General features: G+C 42.8%; 1 protein-coding gene across 4 annotated transcripts in view; it reads left to right on the top strand.

Moving 5' to 3' along the window:
• Window positions 1-22615, top strand: part of ARMH3 (armadillo like helical domain containing 3) — a 127434-nt gene that overhangs the window by 41302 nt on the left and 63517 nt on the right. For all 4 annotated transcript variants that reach the window (XM_064463986.1, XM_064463987.1, XM_064463988.1 and 1 more), the window contains 3 exons: window positions 13437-13519; window positions 14041-14167; window positions 16841-16916. In XM_064463986.1, coding sequence (XP_064320056.1) covers window positions 13437-13519; window positions 14041-14167; window positions 16841-16916 — 286 coding nt within the window. The remainder of the gene's footprint in view (window positions 1-13436; window positions 13520-14040; window positions 14168-16840; window positions 16917-22615) is intronic.

The raw sequence follows: 22615 nt of genomic DNA on the forward strand, positions 1-22615 counted from the left end.
GCCAGCCCTGTCTTGAGATATATTTCGTAATTAACTCTTATCCCTGTCAAGACTGCTCTTCAATTACTGAGAACGCTGGTACCTTTGATGTGAAAGAATGGCTGTTCTTCTGGTCTTGATCTATCTGACAGATGATTCCAAACCAGACCACAGGGACTTCTGAATTCATTCCTATCCTTTATGTGAGCATATTCCCCTTCGGGCTTTTATTTTGGATCAAAGAATTAGTTATGGCTGCTGTATGAACAGCTAAAAGGGAGCAGCTATTCACTGTGAGGTCTGAGATCTCAGGTTGCCCCATCAGGCATGCTTTACAGAAGGTCTTCAAGCCCACACCTGTCTTCTTGAATGACAAGATGTGTGATGATTGAAACAATGCCCCTGTTGTAAAGTGTGGATAATAGCTTTGTTGGGGGGCTTCCACTGCTGAGTGGAACAAAGAAGCTGGAGGGAATTGGTGTAAGGAAGTATTGGAAAAATGGGAGAGCATTCTACCTGGCACGTAAAAGGAGGAGAGTTGTTTCAGGCAGAAAATTGAGTGGGAGAAGAAGACAAAGGGAATACTGTGGGGTAGATAGTTGGTATAGGGTGCGGAGGAACTGAGATAAAGGTTGTAGGTGGAAGCAGTAGTAATGTATGGAGCCTGCTATTCACTTGCTGATTCTATTGTTAGCTAGTCTCTAATTAAGGAAAGCCACTCGTGTGTCATCTGATGGATAGGTGCTCTTCCTTTGTGGGTGCTTTGTCTGCCGTATGGAAGGCCAGCAGCACTTTAAGAAAGTTTCTGTGTTTCCTTTTTTGATTTTAAGTTGTAATGATTGCAGAGAAAAGCAGTGGAGCCAGGTGTTTGGCATCTCTCAGGACACATACCAGGCTGTTTGTGCAGTCTGTAGTACTTTATAGTTTTTTTTGGATACACCACTATGTGGCATATTGCTTACATATGATCTTACTTCTGTTGGACTTCCTTTTTCAACATCTGAGCTTGAGGAAGAGCAATATTGTTACTGAGTCTTTGGTTGTGATCCAGCCTTAGCTTTCCTGTTTAATACTTTCATATTAAGTCAAGGGGCCAGGACCGTGGCACTCAATTCAGTATAAACCTCTAGTCGTGCTGACCAGATGACCAACAATTTTTAGCTGACAAGAGAATGATGCAGGGGTTTGAGAGCTGAAAGCAGGACTGACAGAAAGTATCTGTAGTGTAGTAGGTGGCAAAAGTAGTATATATAAGATGGCTCTAGCTAAGAGAAGCGTCAGTTCAATCGTGTGGTTAGTATGTGGCTCTTCCCATTGCGACTGAAGAAAATCTTCAGGTTTTTCTTCTGTGACAGTGTACCATTACTGGTGACTAGCCTGGAAATTTGGCCAAGGTCGGAAACCGTAAGTGGATATGATTGCATTGACCTGTTGCCTTACAAACATTTTGGCCAATTGGAAATCTCCTGGACTGTTGTGCCAGGTACTTTGTACTTTTTAAACACTGATTTATTGAATGTCAAGTGTAAGGTACTTTATAGAGCTAATAGGAAAACTCTACTTGGTAACAACCAGTCCCTTGCTTTCAGAAATAGCATGTTATACTCAATGTTTTTCTTAAGTTCTTCTCCTTGTCATGTGAAAATGAGGTTGATTTTGCTGGTCATAAAGGCAGGGTTTGGGTTTTAATTGTTAAACTCTTAACTAGTTTGTACAGCACTTGAGTGATGGAAGGTGCTATATATGTTGTTGTTGTCAAGCATGTATAAGCTATGCCAAAAGAGTTTTCATGAGTCATTTAAGCTTTTTATATAAAAATACCTCATTTCTTCAACTCCTCCCACCTCAAAATTAGTAATGCTTGAGCAATTCACTCTGAGCTTAGGGGGTGCAGGTAACTTCTTTGCAGTTGCTATGGTTTGCTTTAACTAAAAGCCATGTTTAAAGAAACAGAAAAGCAATTTTAATATAGACTTAAAATACCAAGAGAAAATAATAAAAAAATTTAAAATATAATAATGAATAATGGTGAAATAGCTATTTATTAGGGCAATTGAATGCAAAGTAGGATTAAAAATGAGCTTTGCCATTAGTAAGCTTTGAAGATCAGGTTCCAAATTATTGTAACAAAAGGGCTACAGTTTCTTGTCTTGTAGCCTAGTTAATTTGATCGATCCTGAATGCACTGTTGAAATGAAGGTGCTTCAAATGTATAACACTATCTAGAAGTTAATTTTTCTCTGTTTTTATTTTAGGACTATCAAAGCAGAGTTTTGCAGTGCTCCTGGACAAAATATAAATATATTTTTTCTTTTTGTAGACTCCTCAGATCTTTTTGTCAGTCTCTGTAGTTATAACATGAGGATAATATTGCTTTCAAAATCTTTTTGGGTGAATACTAAAGAGGTAAAAGTTTCCTCTGTGGAGCATGTTAAAATAAAGAAGCAATTGGGGGGAGAAGAAAAAAACCCACTTTGAGTATGTATAACACACTTGCCCTTATACAGTACATGTTTAAGGTGGTCTTGTTTAGCCACTTGTACTTTGCTTTGTTATTTCTGTGGCTGAATTATTGATTACTGGTAGTATTTGTTACCTGTGGCATTTCTGGTTCTCCAGCTGTTGATCAGGTCTGCTTCAACCCTCTAATTTATGTTGCTGAACAGACTGGAAATCAGGTGATGTTGCGTCTCCCCTTCATCTCTAATCCCGCTGTCACTGTCACACTCTGCAGCAACTACCAGGCAAGGAAAGCTTGTCATCTTGCAGCTCTTGTGGAAGCAGGATGCGTATACTGATGTACCAGACAGTTGACTGGTAAAATGCCTCATCATTAGGTGCCGTGAGAGTTTGAAAGACTATCAAGTTGCTTCACCAGTTAGCAAATGACTTGAAGATTTTAGGGAAAAGAATTAAAGACCTAAAAGTTGACCTTCTTACAAACTCACAGAATGTCTTAGGTGGCTTCAGAAAATGCTGCCAAGGTTCAAGATCCAACAGCACTCTCTTCTGCATGCTTCTGAAGTAGTAAGAATTCAGAGGAAACAGTCATGGTCCAGTTTATGGTATAGATAAGGCTGCTGTAGTAATTTCTGTGCAGTGAATAATTCTGTTATATAGTAACAAAGAAAAGAAATTTCTAAGCTGTGGAGGATGTTACAAGCATAAGAGAATGGTCTCTTCAGCACAGCATCTTCAAAGGTAACTAATAAAGGTCATGTGTAGGGATAGGGTAGAAGAAACATGAGCTTGTGCATTGTGTAAAATGCTTTCATAAAATGAAATCTAGAGTTAGTACAAAGAAGGTCTGTTTGGTAAAGGGTTCTACTTGAACTTACTGTTTGGGGAAGAAAAAGAAGTCATTATGTGAGACTTGACCTTTCAAATGCCTTCTAGCAGAAATGCTTTCTAACTTTACAGTTTACAAGCAGCACAGTGGAGAGAACTATAGAACAAATGCTAGAGTTTTAACACCTTTGTAGGTCAATATACTCTACCCTGATGTAGGTTTTACCTGGTGCTTACCCTCTCATTTCTCCATGCCTTTTGATACTGGGAGGCTGGCCCAACTTTTCAAAGCTGCACATCGGCATCTCCACATGGCTGAGAGATCCCAGCCATGTGCCTTATGCGATGCTGGAGGTTTGGGATCTCACAAGTCGTTTGAATACAGGGTGCCACCTCATGGAGGAATGAGGCTGGAAGTGGGAAGGATGGGCTCCCCCTGCGGTTCCCAGTGGTAGTTCAGTGCCAGCACCAGGAATAGAGGGAGGAAGAGGCAAGAGCAGTGACCAGGCTGTTTAAAAGTGAGCTGCTGAGCAGCTGCAACCAGAATGGGGGTTCTGAGTTGATGGGGTGGGTACATCTTTGGAGCCAGAGGGCATCTTGACCTGGGAGGATGGAAAGCCTAAGATGAATGGGAGATGGTAGTGTTTTAGGAGGAATAGGAGGCCCTGAGCGTAGGAGGGACTAGGTAGGATGAGGTCTGGGGTTAGAGGGTTATGGAGGCTGGGAGGTGTTACCAGATAGAAACTTTGGGTTAGAAATTGTTGCATGATCGGGAAATGAAGCTATTCAGCACTTCTAACTCTTGGGGGGGGGGGGGGGGGACTAAATATCCTCTTTCTCCTGTTCTCTTATTTGAATGCCTTCCTGAGACCATTCTTTGGTGTGGGAAACTGAGGAAAGAGAGCTAGCGTCTAGCTTAGATGTGTACTGTGGTGGTTTGTTTTTTTTTTAACTCTGGTGCTTCTTAATGTACTGTATCCTTGAAAGAGGAAAGGATGTTTTCTTCTCAGAATGATGTTTTGACCATTTCATCTGTGCTTATGAAAGACAGGGGCAAACCTTCACAGGTGTCGTGTTAGCACCCTGAGGCAGAGATGCTTAGTTCTAGGATTGCAAAAACCAGCAAGGTTCTTTAGTTTTCCAAAGAACTGGGTCATTAAGGTAAAGTTTTGGAATTAGTGTTTATTTCTAAGTGGCTCAGTAAATCAGTATTAAAATTGTGATTAGTTTGCATTTTTTGTACAGTCCTTGTCTATGGCAACTTACCTCGCCGTTACTTTTAGATAGATGACTGGCAAGCTTTATCTCTGTTCCTTATTTTTGAAATTCAAAGAAAATACTTAACATTGGCCAGCTGTTTAGTAGGAAGCCCAATGGGTTCACAAGCACTTGTGCTTCTTGACTCTAGAGAAGTTTCTGAAGAGGTCGAATAGTTCTGAAAATCTATTGGAAAGAATATAGTTTCTCACACAAACTGAAGGCTGTAACTGTTAAGCGGTATGGAATAAATAGTGGGAGTTGGCAGCCCTTAGAGTTGCCTATTTTCTTTACTCATAGGAATGCTGGTGCTTGGTTGGATGTGTGGTACTGTGTTGGCACAAGCTTGGTACAGGAATGCAACTGTTAGTCCTGTTAGTTGTTTCAGTGAATTTAGGAAAGGATTGAAATTGAAAGATAGTTTTAGAAAGTAAATTTTGTTTGTAGTTGTGATGTATGTTGTGGGTTGATATAAATGGATTTATTTAATTTTTACTTCTGGCAGCATTCTATGTTGCCCCAAAGAAAACCCCAGTCCTATCCTACAAAGCTTGCTCACAGGCAGAAGACGTGAAGTTCAGAAGGAAGACTGCAAATGTCTGCCTGTGGTCTTCTGCCGCCATTCTCAACTGGTGGTCCAGTTCCGTGTTACCCTTTCCACATTACCTCCTTCAACCAAAGATAAAATGCTTTTGTGGTAAGAGCCATTTGGTGAAACGTACTGGTATAAATCTCCTGAAGAAGATAGTGTAAGAAATGCAAAAACTCAGCGGCTTTCTGGTGAAAGAGGATGTTCCAAATTCCCTGCATGGGGCATTTTTAGGAAGTGTCTGCTTTTACTTAAATTCTTCTTAGTGTTCTGTTATGATAAAGAGCTTGGTCCTAGTTGCTGACGGAGAAAAAAAGAACAATACAAGATCTGTGGATGTCACTGATCGCCTAGTAAGATCAGGATGGGAATTTGTCATCAACAGAACCTTGCCCTGATGAGCACAAAGGAAATTTAGTAATTTAAATGGACAAAAGTCTAATAACCTTTTGGTCATCCTGCCTCAGCCTGGCAGGTCTCATCCAGATAAGTTGCTCTGTCCTGTAAATTTTAAATAAAGCCAGCTAACAGTGGGTAATTTGACTGTGAATCCCTAACAGTTTGCAGATCATGGTGACCTAGTGGAGATAGTGTGATAATTTCTCCTGGGAAACAGTCCCACTGATGACAGAAGTGTTATAGCCAGAGCTGTTCACAGCCATTTCTTTGTCTGCACAGAGGGGTTGCAGCATTCAGAATGCAGTGATTTGTTTTTCTCCCCTTTTTGTTTTCAATAAGCAGCACTCCTGGGTCCCTTACTTTGCTGTCTTTCCATATTCTCAAATGTTTCTGCTCTTCTTCCAGATGCTGCACCTTTTCTGTTTTAAAACCCTGTGCAAAAAATGTGCAACCTTAACTCCCAAGACTACTATTTAATTAACAATGTGAACCTGCACTGTCAGATAAATAGAATTGAGCTCAATACTTCCCTTTCCTCTAAAGAGGAATGAAGCTTTTGGGTGTGTGCCTTTTTATTTTTAAGAAAAAAAGCATATTGTTAATCTGAGCTTTAGCTGAATTTGGAAAATCTGGTTTGTTTCTTACTGCTTGCTGGATTGCTATCAAGCAGCATTGCTCTGGCATCAGCAATCAGCATTTCCATTAAGCTTGCAATTTTCGCACCGTTGGCTGCGGTTAGGTGGGAACAGTGAGTGCTGGGGTGGGGACTATATAAAGAAAGTAAAGGATTGGAAGTGAAGTGGCCTACTCAACTGGTCCTGGGAGCGATGGGTTATGCCAGCATGTGCTCCAGCCCTCTGGCAAGCTGTCGTTTCTCATTAAGAATACAGGCTGCTTTCACGCTTATAGCCTGAGAGTCATGGGGAGAAGAGGTAACAGCTGTAGAGTGCTGAGATGTTGGTGATAGGGACCTTGCCAATAGCCAGCTGCTGTCTGCCACGGAGTTCTGGTGGCCAGGAGCAGGAATTTGGCAGTGCCTGTGGCAGCAAGCAGGGAGGCAGCAGTTAGAGGAGCCATCCAGCCAGGTGATTTCTTACAACCATGAGCAGGGTGCTCCCTCCTTTTCCGAGCAGAGGGAAGGAGCTGAAGCATGTTGAATAGTGATGTTGACAGAGCTTCTATTGCTTCCCCTGCTCCCCTGAGAGGGGACTGCAGCAATGGTGCAAGTGTCTTGTTTTCTAGCGCTTTGTCTGATTGATGGGAAGCTGCAAGTGCTGTCCCTGAGTAATTGGTTCGCTTGTCCAAGGGTGCTTGGGATAGTTTGTGCCTCGGGGGGTTCTGGTGTATTAGTTTGTAATAGCAATGTAGCTATTTCTCAGACATGCTTCCTATTCCTACTGCTCTATCTGGAAACTACCTCTGTTGGTTCTTTTCTGTCAAACCCTATCTGTAGATATTAGTCTCCTGCTGAGTTTGTTTTAATCACTGCTCTGTTGAGCGTCTGCCACGCTGAACACGGCCAGATCTACACCCTCTTAACACTCAGGTCATCTTAGTATACCATATCTGAGCCTTTTGCTTCCCTACTTCTGAATTTCTCTTCAGGTTACAGCATTTATTACAGGTGATTGTTCTGGGATCTCTCCTCCTCCTTGTAACAGCACAGTGGGATATATGGTTATCCTAGCTTAGCCCTTGTGACTTCCAGTCTGGAATAGGAGAGTGGACTGGTCTGTGGTTTATGGTGTTGTCATGCTGTGAGAGTCTGTTCTACCCACACACCGCTGTAGTTCCCTTTGCGTAAGGCGATCATGCTGAATTTTGGTTTCTGGAAGACCATTATGAGAAGGCGTTGTTTGGCTTATTACTTTTCAACAGGCATTTGATGTTGCCCATTAGAGACATAATAGGCATAGGTGGGCCTTTGGTCTGACCAGGTACAGCCAGGCTGTTCTTGTTACTCCATTTATGCTTCCAGAGCTGTTTCAGACAGAATGGTGCTGTTTTTTCTTTTATGTTGGAGGAATTGAAGCACAGAAAGAAGAACTGACAGCACACAAAGTGCTGCTTCCTGAGGAATTTAATCCAGTTTCTTCTTAGTTCCAGTCTAGTGCACTAATCCTTAGATCTGGCTCACCATGTACTACTGTGAGTAGTGTGGACCTTGCCTTGAGAGCACTTACATGTGAACAGGCTGGCTGTAAGAGGTCCAGGATGGTTACTGCGCTGCTGAAGCACTCGGGCAGAGGATTTCTCTGCAGCAAGGAAGTATTGCCTGGATGTCATTATTAGCTGCCCTGTAGTGACATGTGGGTGGGGATCATCCTAAGGGGGTTGTGAGTTGAAACACTGAAAGCAGGACACTGAATATACTGTTGGTACAATGGTAACTTCCAGAGGGAATGGGAAAATTGCTGTTCTTCCCAGTGTGCCCTGAGAGTTGGAGGGTAGAAAATTGGAGGATTTTAATAGAGTGCAGGATGCTGTTAATTGATGTTACACTGCAGCTTCTGAGGAGCCCTCGCATCCCTTTCTCCCTTGCTCCTTTGTTGAGGGCCATTATATGCTCCATTAGAAGATTTTTGACCTGTGAGTGCAGCAGATGTGGTGATGGAGGCCTTCATACTGTGCTCAATCCATCCAACCTCTCATTGATGTGTGTCTCAGGGCTGTTTTCTGCTCTGTTGTGCAATAGCACATCAGAGCCTTCTGATGCTCTTGGCAGAGTCTGTGCTACATTCTGAGTTGCCCAAGGGACGGCACAACTTTTCCTTTTTTTCCCTTTTCTCCACGTAACCTACCTCCATGCTTCTGTTGCATTACACGTGATCCAAACAGTGAACACTGGACCACTAAATAGAACAAAAACTTTGTGCGGATCCCAAACATGCTGAGGCTGAATTTACTTCTGTTTGAAATAAGGCTTACAGGGAGAAAAGGTAAGTCTGCTATGGGAGGAAGAATAGGGGAACAAGGGAATGAAGGGCATCTGCCCAGAACAGGAATTGCCTCCTTCCTGGTAGAAGAGGAGATGCTGGCTGCCCACAGTGTCCTTACAGAGGATTGGCTTGAAAAAGGGCAGCAAATAACTGAGCCAGGAGTACTGTTGCTCCTCAGTAGACAGACTGGCCTCAAGAGCTGATAAGGGAAAGTGTCCATCCTCAAAACCAGCTGTGTGGTGGCAGAGCTAAGAAGCTCTTTCACTGCAGTCATTTCAGTTTAAAAAGCAGGGAGGGTATCTGTAAAAGCTGGTGATGTCACTTTTCATCATTTTGGCTCTAATAATCCTTGGGAGAGAAAATTGCTTTACACCACTTCCACATACAGCCAATCATACGGCTTCATGTCCAGTTTAAGTGTCCACTCAACATGCTCTGCTTGGCTTTTTTGGCTACAAATGCAAGTGTTCAAGGCTGCGTTCTCTTCTTGTTGATTTAAGAAGCATAGCCAGTGTGCTTGCTGGCTCAGGTCACAAAATGAGGAGCTTGCATGCAAATGATGATGGCTGGTAGTTTAGTGTAGTTACAGCCTCCTGCTTCTGTTGCTAAAGGAGTTCTAGTGGCACTGTTGCATTCTGAAATAAGAGATGTTTTGAGACTTACTGTAGTGTGTGTATTGTGTCCTGGTAAGGGATGCCAAAGACGGGTATCTTTAGAAAAAAAAGGCTTTAGAGGCTATTGCAAAAATGGTGGTGTTTTCCAGTTGATGTTGAAATAGATCTCATGTCCAAACCACCCATCACTGTTAAATCCTGGAGCGCAAATTGGGATAATGTGGCTGAGCCCAAGTGAGGGCCACAGTCTGTCTGCCTGGGCAGCTGAGAGATTGAACTGCTCGTCCGTTGGGAATGAACACAGATAATTTCCCAGCTAGTGTGAGAGGGCAGTCTGCAGATGGGCTGCAGGAGGACAGTTGATTGCAGCAGGGAAAACATGACACATCTGGTTTGGCTTCAGGTTGCTCAGGAGTAGCAGCAGCAGTGTCCCGTTGGGGTGCAGGGGCATTGAGTCAATTGGGCCTGTGCTCTAAGGGTTTATTTTGTCTGTGTAATTCACTGAAGGGCAGTGGGCATATGAAGCTGGATCTGTAAGTTGCTAATCCTGAAAACTCCAGGGTATGGCTGTCCTCATTTTCAGTGCAGGGTCTGCCTTACAAGCAAACTACAGAGACACAGGTAGCTGTAGATTTAAGGGCTTGTTTTCCACAGTGTTCTTGTTCCTTAGAGCCACCTGAGCAGAGGCTGGTGCAGAATGTGCTGGTGTGGAAAATATCAGTTGCTCTTTGAGTATTGATGAAATATATATCCTGATTAGGAGCACTGCACCTTTTTTAGGAATGTGTGGTCTCAAAACAGTTGGATAAATTTGCCTGTGCAGTGCACACAGTGACTATAAACCTGATAGATTAGTTCTTCTGACCAGCTCTGAGCCCAGCACTGATTTTCTTCATGTGAAGCACATCCACCTTCTTTCTAATTCTTAGGAAAGGAACAGCATAGATCGGCCGTGAGTGGGCTACGATGCATCGCAATTCAGGTATAAAGATTGATTTCAAGCAGTGGTAATTCGTGTCGTCTTTGTAACTGGAACAGGAAAATTAAACATGAGCAAATACATCACAATGGCTGGAACAAATGTAGGAGCTGTTGTTGGGGAAGAACAGAGCAACAGTTCAAGTGGTGTCACCAATATAGAGCAGCTGCAAGCGCTTCAGGGAGGTGTCTGAGAAATACTGCAGCGGGCAGTTGTAGGGTACTTGCCACTGTCAGTCGGTGAGTGCTCGTGCTCTAGATGATGAGCTTGTTCTTTAAAAAATAGTGTCCCTCCACCATGGGCAGCTTTCATGTTCACTGTGTTTGGATGTTCAGTGGCTTCTTGTCATGTTGTGTGACCACTCTCTGCCAAAGGCCTTTCAGCAGGGTTCTGCTGGGAGAGTGAGAGGCAATGGGACGAATAAGAGGCTTCACACCACTTCTTAGAGAAAATCCAGAGCTCTGCTTTCAGAAACCCCAACTGCAGCGCCTGGTCACGAGGTGCGGCTGTGTGGAATTGTGTGGCCAGGAAAGAGGAAAAAATTGTGCTTATATCTATTAAATAGAGAGATGCCCAACAAGGTGCTGTGACAGAGATTCAGGGCAGCTGTCTTCAGTCCAAGGCACTGACTGTGGGAGACTACTTTTTTGCAGTGGAGGCTTGGTTACCTTGGAAACCTGTTTTTAGCTGGATATCTGCTCAGGTGGAGAGCCCATCTGTACCTGCTACTTCTTTGTTTTGAAATGGCTGTTTTACAGAAAAATATCCGACAGGAGTATTTCCTGGGCTGGATTATTGTGGAATCCAGGCTCTGCTTTTGGTCCCAGGTGCTTGAGTCTGATGACGAGGTGATGATGGTATGAGGAGGTCTGTGGCTGGATTGAAAAGGTATTAGTACATCTGCTTCATGAGGTGAGCTGTTGTTAGGGAAGGGAGAGGTGCTGCTGCTGATTGTTAAATACTGGAATAGCTCTGAAAGATAAATCACTTGCGTGTCTGGAGTTTGCAAAGAACTTTGTTCGAGTTTACAGTTCAGCTTCAAGCCACCAGCTGAAGCAGCCTTTGCTTGCGATGAATAAATACCCTCACTAGGACTGTAATCTTACCTTTTGGGGGGGCATATATAAACTTTTGATCCTCCCAATGAAATTCTGGTATCAGAAGGTAGGGGTTGCAGGACAGTATTCAGCATCTGTCAATTTTGTTTAATTCTGGATCTTGCCAGTTTTTACACAACTGTCTTTTTACTGTAGGTTTTTTGGTTTTACCTTTTCTGTATACTCTGTAGTCCTGAAGAGCAGGAGAGGAAGGATATCTAAATTTTGCCTGTATGTCATTCCTGTTCCCTGTGTTTTATCTATTCCTATTTCATAGCCTGTACCTTTGGGCTGAGATGAATCGTGTGTTCTGTATTTGCCATGGGGTTCTCCCAAACCAGAGTTGGTTTTCTTGCAGGTTACTGGGTAGTGTGTAAAAGGGGGAAGAACAGATGAACAAATTCTAGGTGAACCTACAACAAATCAGAGTAATGCCTAGCATTACTCCTTAGATGAAGTTACCTGTTAGCAGGTAATTAAGAACCTTTTTAAAAAGTCTGTATAGCATTCCAGCTTGACTTTGCGGGCCGTCTAATTCAGATGTTTTAAGTTAGAAATCTGCTTGCTTGAGAGCAGAGAATACATTAAGAATCTGTTCTAGGCAGGCATCAGCCTTCAGCCCTGAGCAGCTATAATGCAGAAGAAAACAGCTTTCTTTTTTTAAATTTTCAAGAAATAGAAACAACAAGATAAAGAACTTTTCATTTTATTCAATTGCATGGAATACTGTTGTTTGTTGTAAAGTCTGATTAAAGCTCTTTTAGCTAACCTTTTTGTTAATTCCCACTATCACTAACTGATTTTGGGTGGTTACAGCAGGAGCTTTTATTGTTTCCTTACGGCAAGTGTGAACCAGATCTGTAGTCTCTACTGCGCAGCCCTAGATAACTGACACAATAAAGTACTATATCCTTCCTTGCACCATTGCAGCAGCATTGACATAGAGCTACAGAAAAACTATGCCATGTTTTTTTGTGGTGTTTTTTTTGTTGTTGTTACTTTTTTTTAACTGCATGTATCAACAAGAGTGACAGTTTGGGGCTGACTACATATACATCATGTTGCTGATGTATGAAGCAGAAATGAGACAGTGGATTCTCCAACCACAACGCTCACTTCAGGACTTGGCAGATAGAAAAATCCCTGTGAACTGACTAAGCTAACAAGAGACTTACCTTGAGCCTGAGCAGATTTGTTTGGGAAGTCAGTGAAGGAGAGTAAATGTGGGGCAGAAAATAGCTCACTTACATGTCCATCACATTCTTTTAGCCACAAAAAAACCCAAACCCCACATGAAAATGGATATATTTCTGAGAGGTGAGCAGCTGGCATTTAGGTTAGTTTATGCTAGGTAATTGTGGTGGGTTGACCCTGGCTGGATGCCTTCCCTCCACCCCTCCCTTCCTCCCAGGCTCAACTTAACTCCCAATTTCTCCACCTCCTCCCCCCAGCAGCGCAGGGGGACGAGGTATGGGGGTTGCGGTCAGTTCATCACACGCTGTCTCTGCCGCTCCTTGCCCCTCAGGGGGAGGACTCCTCACACTCTTCCCCTGCTCCAGCATGGGGTCCCTCCCACGGGAGGCAGCTCCCCACAAACTTCTCCAACGTGGGTCCTTCCCACGGGCTGCAGTTCTTCACAAACTGCTCCAGTGTGGGTCCCTTCCATGGGTGCATCCTTCAGGAACAGACTGCTCCAGCCTGGGTCCCCTGCGGGGTCACAGCTCCTGCCAGCAAACCTGCTCCAGCGTGCGCTTCCCACGGGGCCACAGCCTCCTTCGGGCACATCCACCTGCCCTGGTGTGGGGTCCTCCACGGGCTGCAGGGGGATATCTGCTCCACCGCTAACCTCCACGGGCTGCAGGGGCCCAGCCTGCCTCACCATGGTCTTCCCCACGGGCTGCAGGGGAACCTCTGCTCCAGCGCCTGGAACACCTCCGCCCCTCCTTCTTCACTGACCTTGGTGTCTGCAGGGCTGTTCCTCTGTCCTGCTGCAGTTGTGCAGCGTTCCCCCCACCTTCCTAAAAATGTTATCCCAGAGGTGCTACCGCCATCGCTGATGGGCTTGGCCTTGGCCAGCAGTGGGTCTGTCTTGGAGCTGGCTGGCACCGGCTCTGTCAGACATTGGGGAAGCTTCTGGCAGCTTCTCACAGAAGCAGCTTCTGACCTGTTACCCCCACTACCAAAATCTTGCCATGTAAAGCTGATACAATAATGAAAAAGCATCTGTATTTGTGACTTGTTGAGAATGGTTTTGCTTTGAATTTTATTTTTAAAATACATGTTATTTTCTCCTAGCTTTGATCAACTTGTTGAAGTTTCTCATGTCTAATGAGACTGTGTTGCTGGCCAAGCACAATATCTTCACCCTCGCTCTTATGGTGAGTACAAATAAAGGAAATCCTCTTATTTTAAATGACTTAATTAGTTTTGAATGAATCTTTGGAAAGAATCCAGGATTTCTGCCCTGGTAAGGAGATATCAGAGAAAGGCAACAAAGCTGAGGAATATTGTTGTGGTTTGTTTTGCTAGATGTTTGGAAAGGGCAGTATTTGGACTGACTTGTAGGGTCTGCTCATTAAAATGAACAAGCCTGTGTGAGGAAAGACTTAGTTTAATTTTCCAGATTTGGTAATGCTTTTTTCTTGTTCTGTGGCCCTTTGTATACAAAATAATAGAAACCTGTTGTCCTGGCCTTTATACGATAGTATTTAAGCTTCTTGTCTGTCTCTTCTGTACTATAAGGAAAGTAATAGATAAAGCAATGAAGTAATGTAATATTATGTAGTGCAACTGCGAGTTATTTCTTTGAAGGTTTTGGTCATAGTTTGTATTGTTTTTATTGCAGAGTAGACTTTGTGTAAATATTCCTGTTGTAACTTCTCTTCACTTCCCTGTATAGGTCGTGAACCTGTTCAACATGTTCATCACTTATGGAGATACCTTCCTCCCCACTCCCAGCAGCTATGATGAGCTGTATTATGAAATAATTAGGATGCATCAGAATTTTGACAACCTTTATTCTATGGGTGGGTACCCCTTGACTGGTCAGGAACACTGGTGACTAGAAGTGAAGGGGGGTGGTGGAGGGATGTTTGTGTCAGATGTTTTCTGTCCACCTGCTGCTGATGTGTGTCTTGGTGAGCGGACATGTTTTGTGTACCAGGACATGTTTAGTAAATTAAGAACTGAGAGAGGGATAAACTTATTAAAGGGACACATTTTTTTGTCTGTTTTGGAAAAAAAATAGCAACAGACCCACTGCCTCTCTAGCAGCCACTTACTGTTGTTGGAAATACAAACTTCTAGGTATGTGGTATTTCATGCATCTTCGTGTAGTTTGCATCTATCACATTTGACAGTTTGAAGTCAGAGCACAGGTATGTTCTGCAGAACGAGCCAGCACAGAGGAGCACTCAGTGCAAATAAGAATTTGGAAGAGAATTTGAGAAGCTTGTAAGAAGGAGCTTGCTGTGCTAGACAGACCACATCTACTGCGCTCATTGCCAAAACAAAGCAAGAAAACAGCCCTCACAAACCTGCTTGCAATGACAAGTGAATCACTGGACTGAAGAATGTGCCTACTGGCAAAGCAGAGAGAAGCTGCCATCCTTCAAAGAGAGGCGTGCTGGAATGCCACCAAGTGACACCCAGCAGGGAAAAGAGGAACAAAGGAGAGCAAGGAATGCATGGAGGCACAATCAGCCAGAGTTATACACAGGAGCCAAGGGTAGCTGCAGCAGTGCTGCTGTAGTACCTGCACGCTTGAAGCTGTGAAGAAAAGAATACAGCTGTTCTTTGTTTGCTTTGTTCTAGAAGAACCTTTCTTCCCTCACCCCCTGCCTCCCTTCTCACCCACGTCATCACCCAATGAACAACAGGAGTTCATATAAGCAAATGAGGGGAGTTAAAGGGCAGTGGGAGAGACAGTTGGCCACAGTACTCTCTTGACTTGGGAGGGAACTATCCTCACCTAAATAAAAGTAGCTGATACTCCTTGCAATTGGAAGCAAAAATGAACTGCCCTTTCATACAAACTTCCTGCAGTTTTCATCCATTACATATGGGATCACTTGGCCATTTTTGTGCCGCTGAGCGCACAGATTTTTTGCTAACCCATTCCCTACTCCCAAGAATCGCAGCTAGTAAGATGAGGTGCTTTTACTAGCCAGTAATTTTTCAAACCTGTTCCCTGTGGAAGCTGAAGGAAAGTGGAATGGAAGAATAATGCACTCAAGTACTTACTCACTTGGGCTGCAATAGGCACATCTGACCTGTTGAAACAATTCATTTGTCACATGAATGTTTCCATCCTGCTCCACAGAGCAAACCCCTTCAACTTAATGCTGTAAATGCTTGAATGGAAACTGGGTGATATATTACTTCAGATATTCAAGTGCAGTACCTACTGTTTGACAAAATAATGTTACTCAGAGCTGGCTTCTTTTTTTCTGCAGATGACATGTGATGGTAGCACTAGGAAACAAAGCGTCACTGTCTCAAGGTGATGAAAGCCACAGGTTAGCCAGGTGTCCTGACAGCTTCCCTTGGCTTGTCAATCCATCTCACTGGGACTACAGTCACCCTTCTGTCCCCTAGCCGTGGAACATCTGTTGGCACAGATGAGAAAGCTACTTTATTCTTTTGTTTTCCTGTTAATGTGGCTCAAACTTTCTGCATTGGGAGTGGAGGTGAAGTCTAGTTGCCTTGGTTTTTATTTATATATTTTTCTTGTCCTGAATCTGAACTTCATCCATATTTGCAGGACTGAAAGCTTCTCTCATACAGTAATAGGCCTGAGTGTGCAGCTGCTGTGCTTAGAGATTCACTTGTAGCATCCGTGTTTCTAGATGATCCTAAATTCTGACAATGTGCTGTTCCTTCACTTCTAAGTTGAAGGTGAACCCTTCTTGTGGAATTGTACTTCCAGAAAACCCTGTATACACAAATTCATAGAAAATTGCCTTCTATTCAGGCAATATGGAAAATTAATCAAAAAATGCACTACAGGATCTGTTATTGTTTTGGTACTTACCAAGAGATGTGCTGGTAACTGCCACCATAGAAATACTACATATTCTGACCTAAATAAATACTTTGGGTGCTCTAGCAGAAAAGATTTTGATTTCCTCTAAGTTCTTCCTGTTGCAGAATGTTTTCAGACCTGCTCCTAAGTCTGTCAGAGACCATCTGTGTAAGAGAACAACGCCCTCATTCCTACAGGGAGTGTTTTTCCCTAGGCTGGTGTGTAATCCCTCTCTGTAATCCCAGATAAACAGGGAAGTAAAGAATCCATCACTGCTCGGTAGGGTTCAAATCAGAGGATGTAGTCCAGCTCAGATGGAACCTTGCGTAAATAGGAGCCTGAGGAGAACAGTGGAATAAAGGTATCATAGACTTGGGACACTGTCCTGTTTCTGGGGGAAATTAACTTTAATATCTGGTGATGAAAGCAGTTAGGAGGACCTAGGCTCTTCTATTCCATCTTCTTCCTGTCTCCTGGTCATTATCATGTTCTGCTCACCTCTTCCATGTTCCTTACGTTTCCTAGGTGGACTTTGAAGGGAGCTTCTGCCTCAAAGATTACCTTTGTTTTGATGTGGTTTCCAGACTGCCACCTCACCAAAGCAGAACTTTTTGACATTCTGGATTATAAAATTGCCAGTTCTGTGCCAGCACTGTTAACTGTCTTTTCCTTTCAGTTCTAAGGCTTTCTACCAATGCTGGCCAATGGAAGGAGCCTGCAAGCAAGGTGACCCATGCATTAGTCAATATTAGGTAAGGAGTAGAAGTTAATAACCATTTTAGAGATTCTTGTGTCCTATGTGACTGCATTCTTATCATGACACTTTCATATTTGTTGTACTGAATTTGGTTTTGAATTTGTTCTCTTTGTTGGGCTAAATTGCTGCTCTAAACAGGGCCCACTGGGATAAAGAGAGGATCACCAGGGTTTGTCCTCTTTCTAATAATTCTCTTGGCTCTTCTGTAGACTGAGTGCTTTCAAAGCATAGCACAAGCTGTAATGAATTAATCCTCACAGCATTCTTGGGAGGAGTTATACGGTAGGGAGCAATGCTGTGCTGGCAGAACAATTGTGGACCTAATGGATTTCTGTTGCGTGATTCTATTGCAATTCTGTGAAGCTATGAAGGGGACTATAAGCCAGCTGTAATAAGCAGATTCGAGGCCTCTTTTCACATTGCAAGATTTTTGTGTGTGTTTAAAACTGATTGTTTAAGGACATTTCAGTATTCTCTTCAACCTCTTCCTCCTGTTCAAGGACAGAAATTAGTTCTACTTGTAAGGATAAGGAATATCTGGGAGTGCTTCTGTGCTGTATTCCTTAATGAGAGCAATAATTTATTTTTCCTTGCTTCTGAAGCAGCTAGTACTGATCAAGCTGGGTACTGGGCACGAGGCTCATGGATCTGATTGACTGGAAAATGGAAGAATGTTGAGAGAGAGAATGTAGCATTTTTCTCTGCTTGCAGAAAACCCATAGAAGATAGTATTTATACTGAAAAAAATACCTGTCCCTCACTTCCCTGCTCACCCCAAACACTTGGTGTCTATGCAGCACCAAGTAGCTCAGTGCTGCTACATTGCTAGTACTTGTCATTTTCCTTACTATGAAAGAGGTTGCGTAAGACAACTCTCAGAGGGCATCTTTCAAGTCAATATACATCTTATGTGTCTATAAACCAACTTAAAGGTTCCCTTACTAAGCCTGTAACCTCAATAACATCAAGTATGGTTCCAGAAGATTTATTTTGCTACTACCCTTATTTTTTGTAAATAGACATAAATGAACGCTTGTGGGCAGATAATGTACTCGGAGCAAAGCAGCAGAACAGATAGTTGTTGGCAAATTAATGTCATTTACTGTAACTCAAAGTGTCTGCCCTGGGAATTCTCTGTATACCCAGGGAGAAAAGTCTAAACTGGGAAGAGATTAACAAAAGCAAGTCATTGCAGAGGGGTTATGCTCACCTCTGGTTTGTGCAACCAAAATTTTACATTGGCTCAGTTCCTGTTGGCTTAGCAGCTGCTCTTGTAAAGATCAGCGTGCAATTGGGAGAAGTGGCAAAAAACTGGGACTGTGATACCCCTCCCCGGACAGCCTGTGTCAGACATGATCAGTGCATGGCGCTCTCTGGAACCAGTGAAATCTCTGGCATGTTTCTCTTCTAGACTTTTGGAAGCTTTTCTCTGCTCCACCCAACTGCTCATGTATGTTGAAATTTCATGTGGTCTTTCACTAGCTTTAGAAGTTTTCATGAAAGACTTTCATGGCTTTTCATTATGTGAAATTAGACGGGTTTAAATCAGAGATGATTCAAGGCCTGGAGAGGAATTAGACTTCAGAGAAGTTAGTCTGTTTGACTTATCCCATTTCCTCTTAAAAAAAAAGTGAGGGCATGGGTGTTTCTTCTACTTGTTTGTTCTCTTCTCATGGTAAAAATTTTACATTTGGAAAGTTCTTTAACTGTATAGATTTCAGAGCAGCCAGTTGTTGGAAGCTGGAGAAATCTGAAGGTGCTGTGCTTTTGTGAAGGTGACTGAAACATCACACTGTGAAAGTGGTGGCTAGATGCCTTTTTTTTGAGAGAGAGAGAGAGAGAGAGAGAATATGCTTTAGAAAGTTTCAAAAGACTTATCACAGTACAGGGAAATCTGTGAAAAGTGAGGAGGAGGGATTAAGCAAGTTATGGCCCTGACATAGGAACCAGAGGCGCAAAAGTACAAGTTGTGCTAAGGGTGTAGGGGGGATGAATGGTCTTGAAGCTAGTCAAGAAGTGTCCTATATGCGGCTGATTTCACATGAGAAGCTCGACTAATATATAACCTGGTACTTCAGAAGCCGGTACTTCAAGAGGTAGTTGAATTTTATGTGCAGCTATTTAAGATTTGGCTGGACAGGGTGCTGGGCTGTCTTGTCTAGACTGTGCCCTTCCTGGAAAGGGTTGGACTAGATCATCCCTGAGGTCCCTTCCAACCTGGGATTCTGTGAAGTGAAGGGCCTGTGATAATGTAATACTCCTTTTTGGACTAGAGATTGAACGTGGACGTTTGAAAGTTGCAGATCATGCAGCAGAAGGATGAGAGGATAATTCTTTGAAGAATGCCTTGAGCCTTCCAAGGTCTGAAGCTTTCTGCAGTCTGGGAAAGACCATTCTGTCCTGGTCTGTTGGCTGTCCCACTTCTGCAGCAAGGTTTCTAGGAAGACCCTTAATACTAAGGTCACATGTTTTCTTCTGGTGTTGGACCAGGAGTGCAAACTGAAGCCTTGTGCATGGCACACTTCTGGCTCTGTGTTGCAGAGTCCTGGAGATGTTGCAAGCCCAAATCACCAAAGAGAAACACGAAGAGAGAGGATGCTTGAGGAGAATAAAAACCCTTTAGGGCTGTCAGGTTCATAGCTGTATTGGAGAAACGCAGTATGTTGATGAATGACAATATTTTCATAAGGTGTAATTATCTTATGCATTGACAAGGACATACTGGGTTGAACCTGGCTTAGTTCCTCCTTGTCTGGATTGCCTGTTTGTTTGTGCCCCTTTGGTTTCCCCTAAGAGTAGTCTTAGTATACAGTTTCTTATTTGGATGCCTTTGCCATAAAGGGAATAAATTTAGAGGAATCCACCTCACATTTGGATTTTTCCCTCAGCTTCTTCCATCATTCTGGAAAGTTTTTATGAGCAATGTTTACCTGCTTTTTGCTCTAACAGTGCGGTGCAAAGTCACCCTTTGGTTTATATCTTCACCTCATTATAACACCCATTTAAAAGTGAATAAATAAAAATTGTCATTTACCCTAAGGCTTTTGGAGGGAAAGATTACAAATGTAAAAACATCTGTGTGTGCATGCATGTGGTAGGCTTTAACAAGCATCTTAAATCCTAGTGTACAATCTTATGTGTATTTCTGCCAGGAGAGGTGTGGCGACTTGTGTACCTTGTTTTCAGGGGTGCAATGCATTTATGTTACAGGAGTAACCGTTGGGGAGACACATAAACCAGTCCTGCTTGTACCCCACAGCGCTGGATTGGCAAGGTCATCTGATTAGTTGCTTTAATACAGAGTCAGTATGAGTAATACCTAGAGAATCTTTGACACATTCTTGTTTAAATTCAGCCACAGAGAGAAATCCCACTTTGTGTATCCTATTATGGTATTAACTGTACTTTTTAGCTGGACTCTATTCTCCACTAGACAGTCTGATTGGGTTTTGTTGTTGCTGATTATCTGATTTTTCTAGTCCTTACTCCAGTGGAAAGAGCAGTCACGAGTGTTCTTTTTTTGAGTACTGAAAGATGGGAAGGCTATTCATACCTTGTCTCCATACCTTTCCTTTTTACAGACAATTCATAATTTCTGTCCAACCTAACGAAAATGAAAATTTGAAGAAGGCAGAATAATAATAGCCTTCTCTAGCTGAAATCATACATGTTATACTGGAATGAGTGATCCCTATTGCTGTCCTATCCCATAACAGTGATTATAACTTGTATCTGTGGATTTGTCTCTGTGGTTTACATAAATAATTGAGACATGATGGACTGCAAGATATAGCTGCAGTGCTGATGGGGTTGAAATAAGAAGCTGCAGCAGTTAGTGGTTTGAAAACTCACCTTCTCACCTATGAGGAAATAAGCACATTTTGAGACAAGTAATTTTTTTTAAGCTAATGAGCCTTTTTAAGATAACATTGTGCAGGTTTGCATTTAATGAGAGTTTTATTAACTCAGGGTTCAAAGGGGCATGTTCTGATTGCTTACTCAGCGAGGAAGGTGGCAGCTGAATCCCTGTATTCTTTTAATAGGCTTTCTCCTGATCAGGATTTTTTCCAAGGTGAATAAATAGATTAACTCAATGATTAATAGACTTAATTTCCCCATTGTCTCAAATTCAATCCCATCATCATTTTTAAAGTAATTTTATTTTTCTCACTGAAACACTTTTAACAAGCAGAGAGAAAGTTTTTGTAGTGTGGAACTAGGCGATAGGATTTTTTGTCTTTTAAAGGTGTTTCATGTGCTGTTGTATCATGCGCTGCAATCCTCACTTGGCTGCTTTCATTCACTCTTCCGTCTTGCAGCTACTTTTGTTCCATATGAGCCACCCTGTGTGGTGTTCTTCCTTTGTACAGGAGGTGCTGCTTCTCCCAAGGCTGCTTTTGGGGCCCTAAAGGAGAGATCGGGGATTTGGGAGGAGCACTTAGAGCATCGCATGGACGTGTATAAAATGGTTATGCTTGCTGCCAATCTGGGCAGGAACACTCTGAAGGAGCATTTACAATTTCACTTAGGTGAAAGAAGGCCAAATTGGACTGTGCTTGTTTGTTGTAGGATAGCTGGCATCCCTGCTCTGAAGATATAGCTCATGTTAAATTACCAGCACTCCACAGAACTGCTCTTACTGAAAACCTTGACAGAGGAGGCGGCTCCGCTAGATATCTGTGATAGATATATTGCGATATTTGTGATTAGATATAGAAAGTGAATGACTGCAAGCAGTCCACGTTAGTACCTTCAGCATTGTTCTGCTTTACAGCAAGAAATTTAGCATCTGTTCATGGGGAGAGAAGAGCTAAATGCTGCTGACTTCATCATGTTGTAATGGATGGCTGTAGCATTTATGTAGGATGTGTGAAAAGGGACCTGCTGATAGACAAGTGCTTCTGTATAGAGCAGAGGCCTATGGATTGCCATCAGCTGAGACTGTAAAAAAACCATATTTTTATGATATACATACATGCTTCCCTCCTTCCCTCTCCCTTGCTCTACAGACATAATGGACACGCATGTTTCTTGCCAGAATGAGTAAGAGAATGAAAAAGGGAGGGCAAGCTTAAAGCCTGTTTATGAAAATAAAAGGTCAAGAAAAATCTATGTGCCTATATAAAAAATATGGATGTCTGTATATTTTTTATATATGCACATATACATGTGTGTCTCCATATATGTATATATAGATATCTGCTTATTTATAAATATATATACGTAAGTAATTACACACGTGTATACTTACATATATAAAAAGCGCACACACAAATATCTTGCCTTTGAAAATGTGCTAATCTAAAGCCATAATTTGCAAGCTGAAAAAACCAAGATGCTTGTTTCCACCTTCTCCGAGATGAGCCACGAGGGTTGGCTAAGGATGCCAAGGTGTTACTCCCTCCAGCAGCAGGGTGCGTACGTAACCCCTGGGACTGACAGACCATGTAGAACTGCTTGGCTCGGGCCGGCCCTCCTGAGCAGCAGAGCATGCCCCGGCATGCAGGCTAGCCTGGAGTAATCCTAGAGTTTGTTCCCAGTGGGTTAGACCCGCTTGTGAGGGCTACCACTGGTAGAATAACAGCTCCCTTGAATTGTTCACTAAGGTGTGTTTAATGGTAATGACCTCTGACATGCTGTCACTGCTAATCAGCCTGGCTGATCTCGGATCACAGGCTAGTACAAGAGAGTCAG

Source organism: Phalacrocorax carbo, chromosome 12 (assembly GCF_963921805.1).
Source record: "Phalacrocorax carbo chromosome 12, bPhaCar2.1, whole genome shotgun sequence".
Classification (NCBI taxonomy): Eukaryota; Metazoa; Chordata; class Aves; order Suliformes; family Phalacrocoracidae; genus Phalacrocorax; species Phalacrocorax carbo.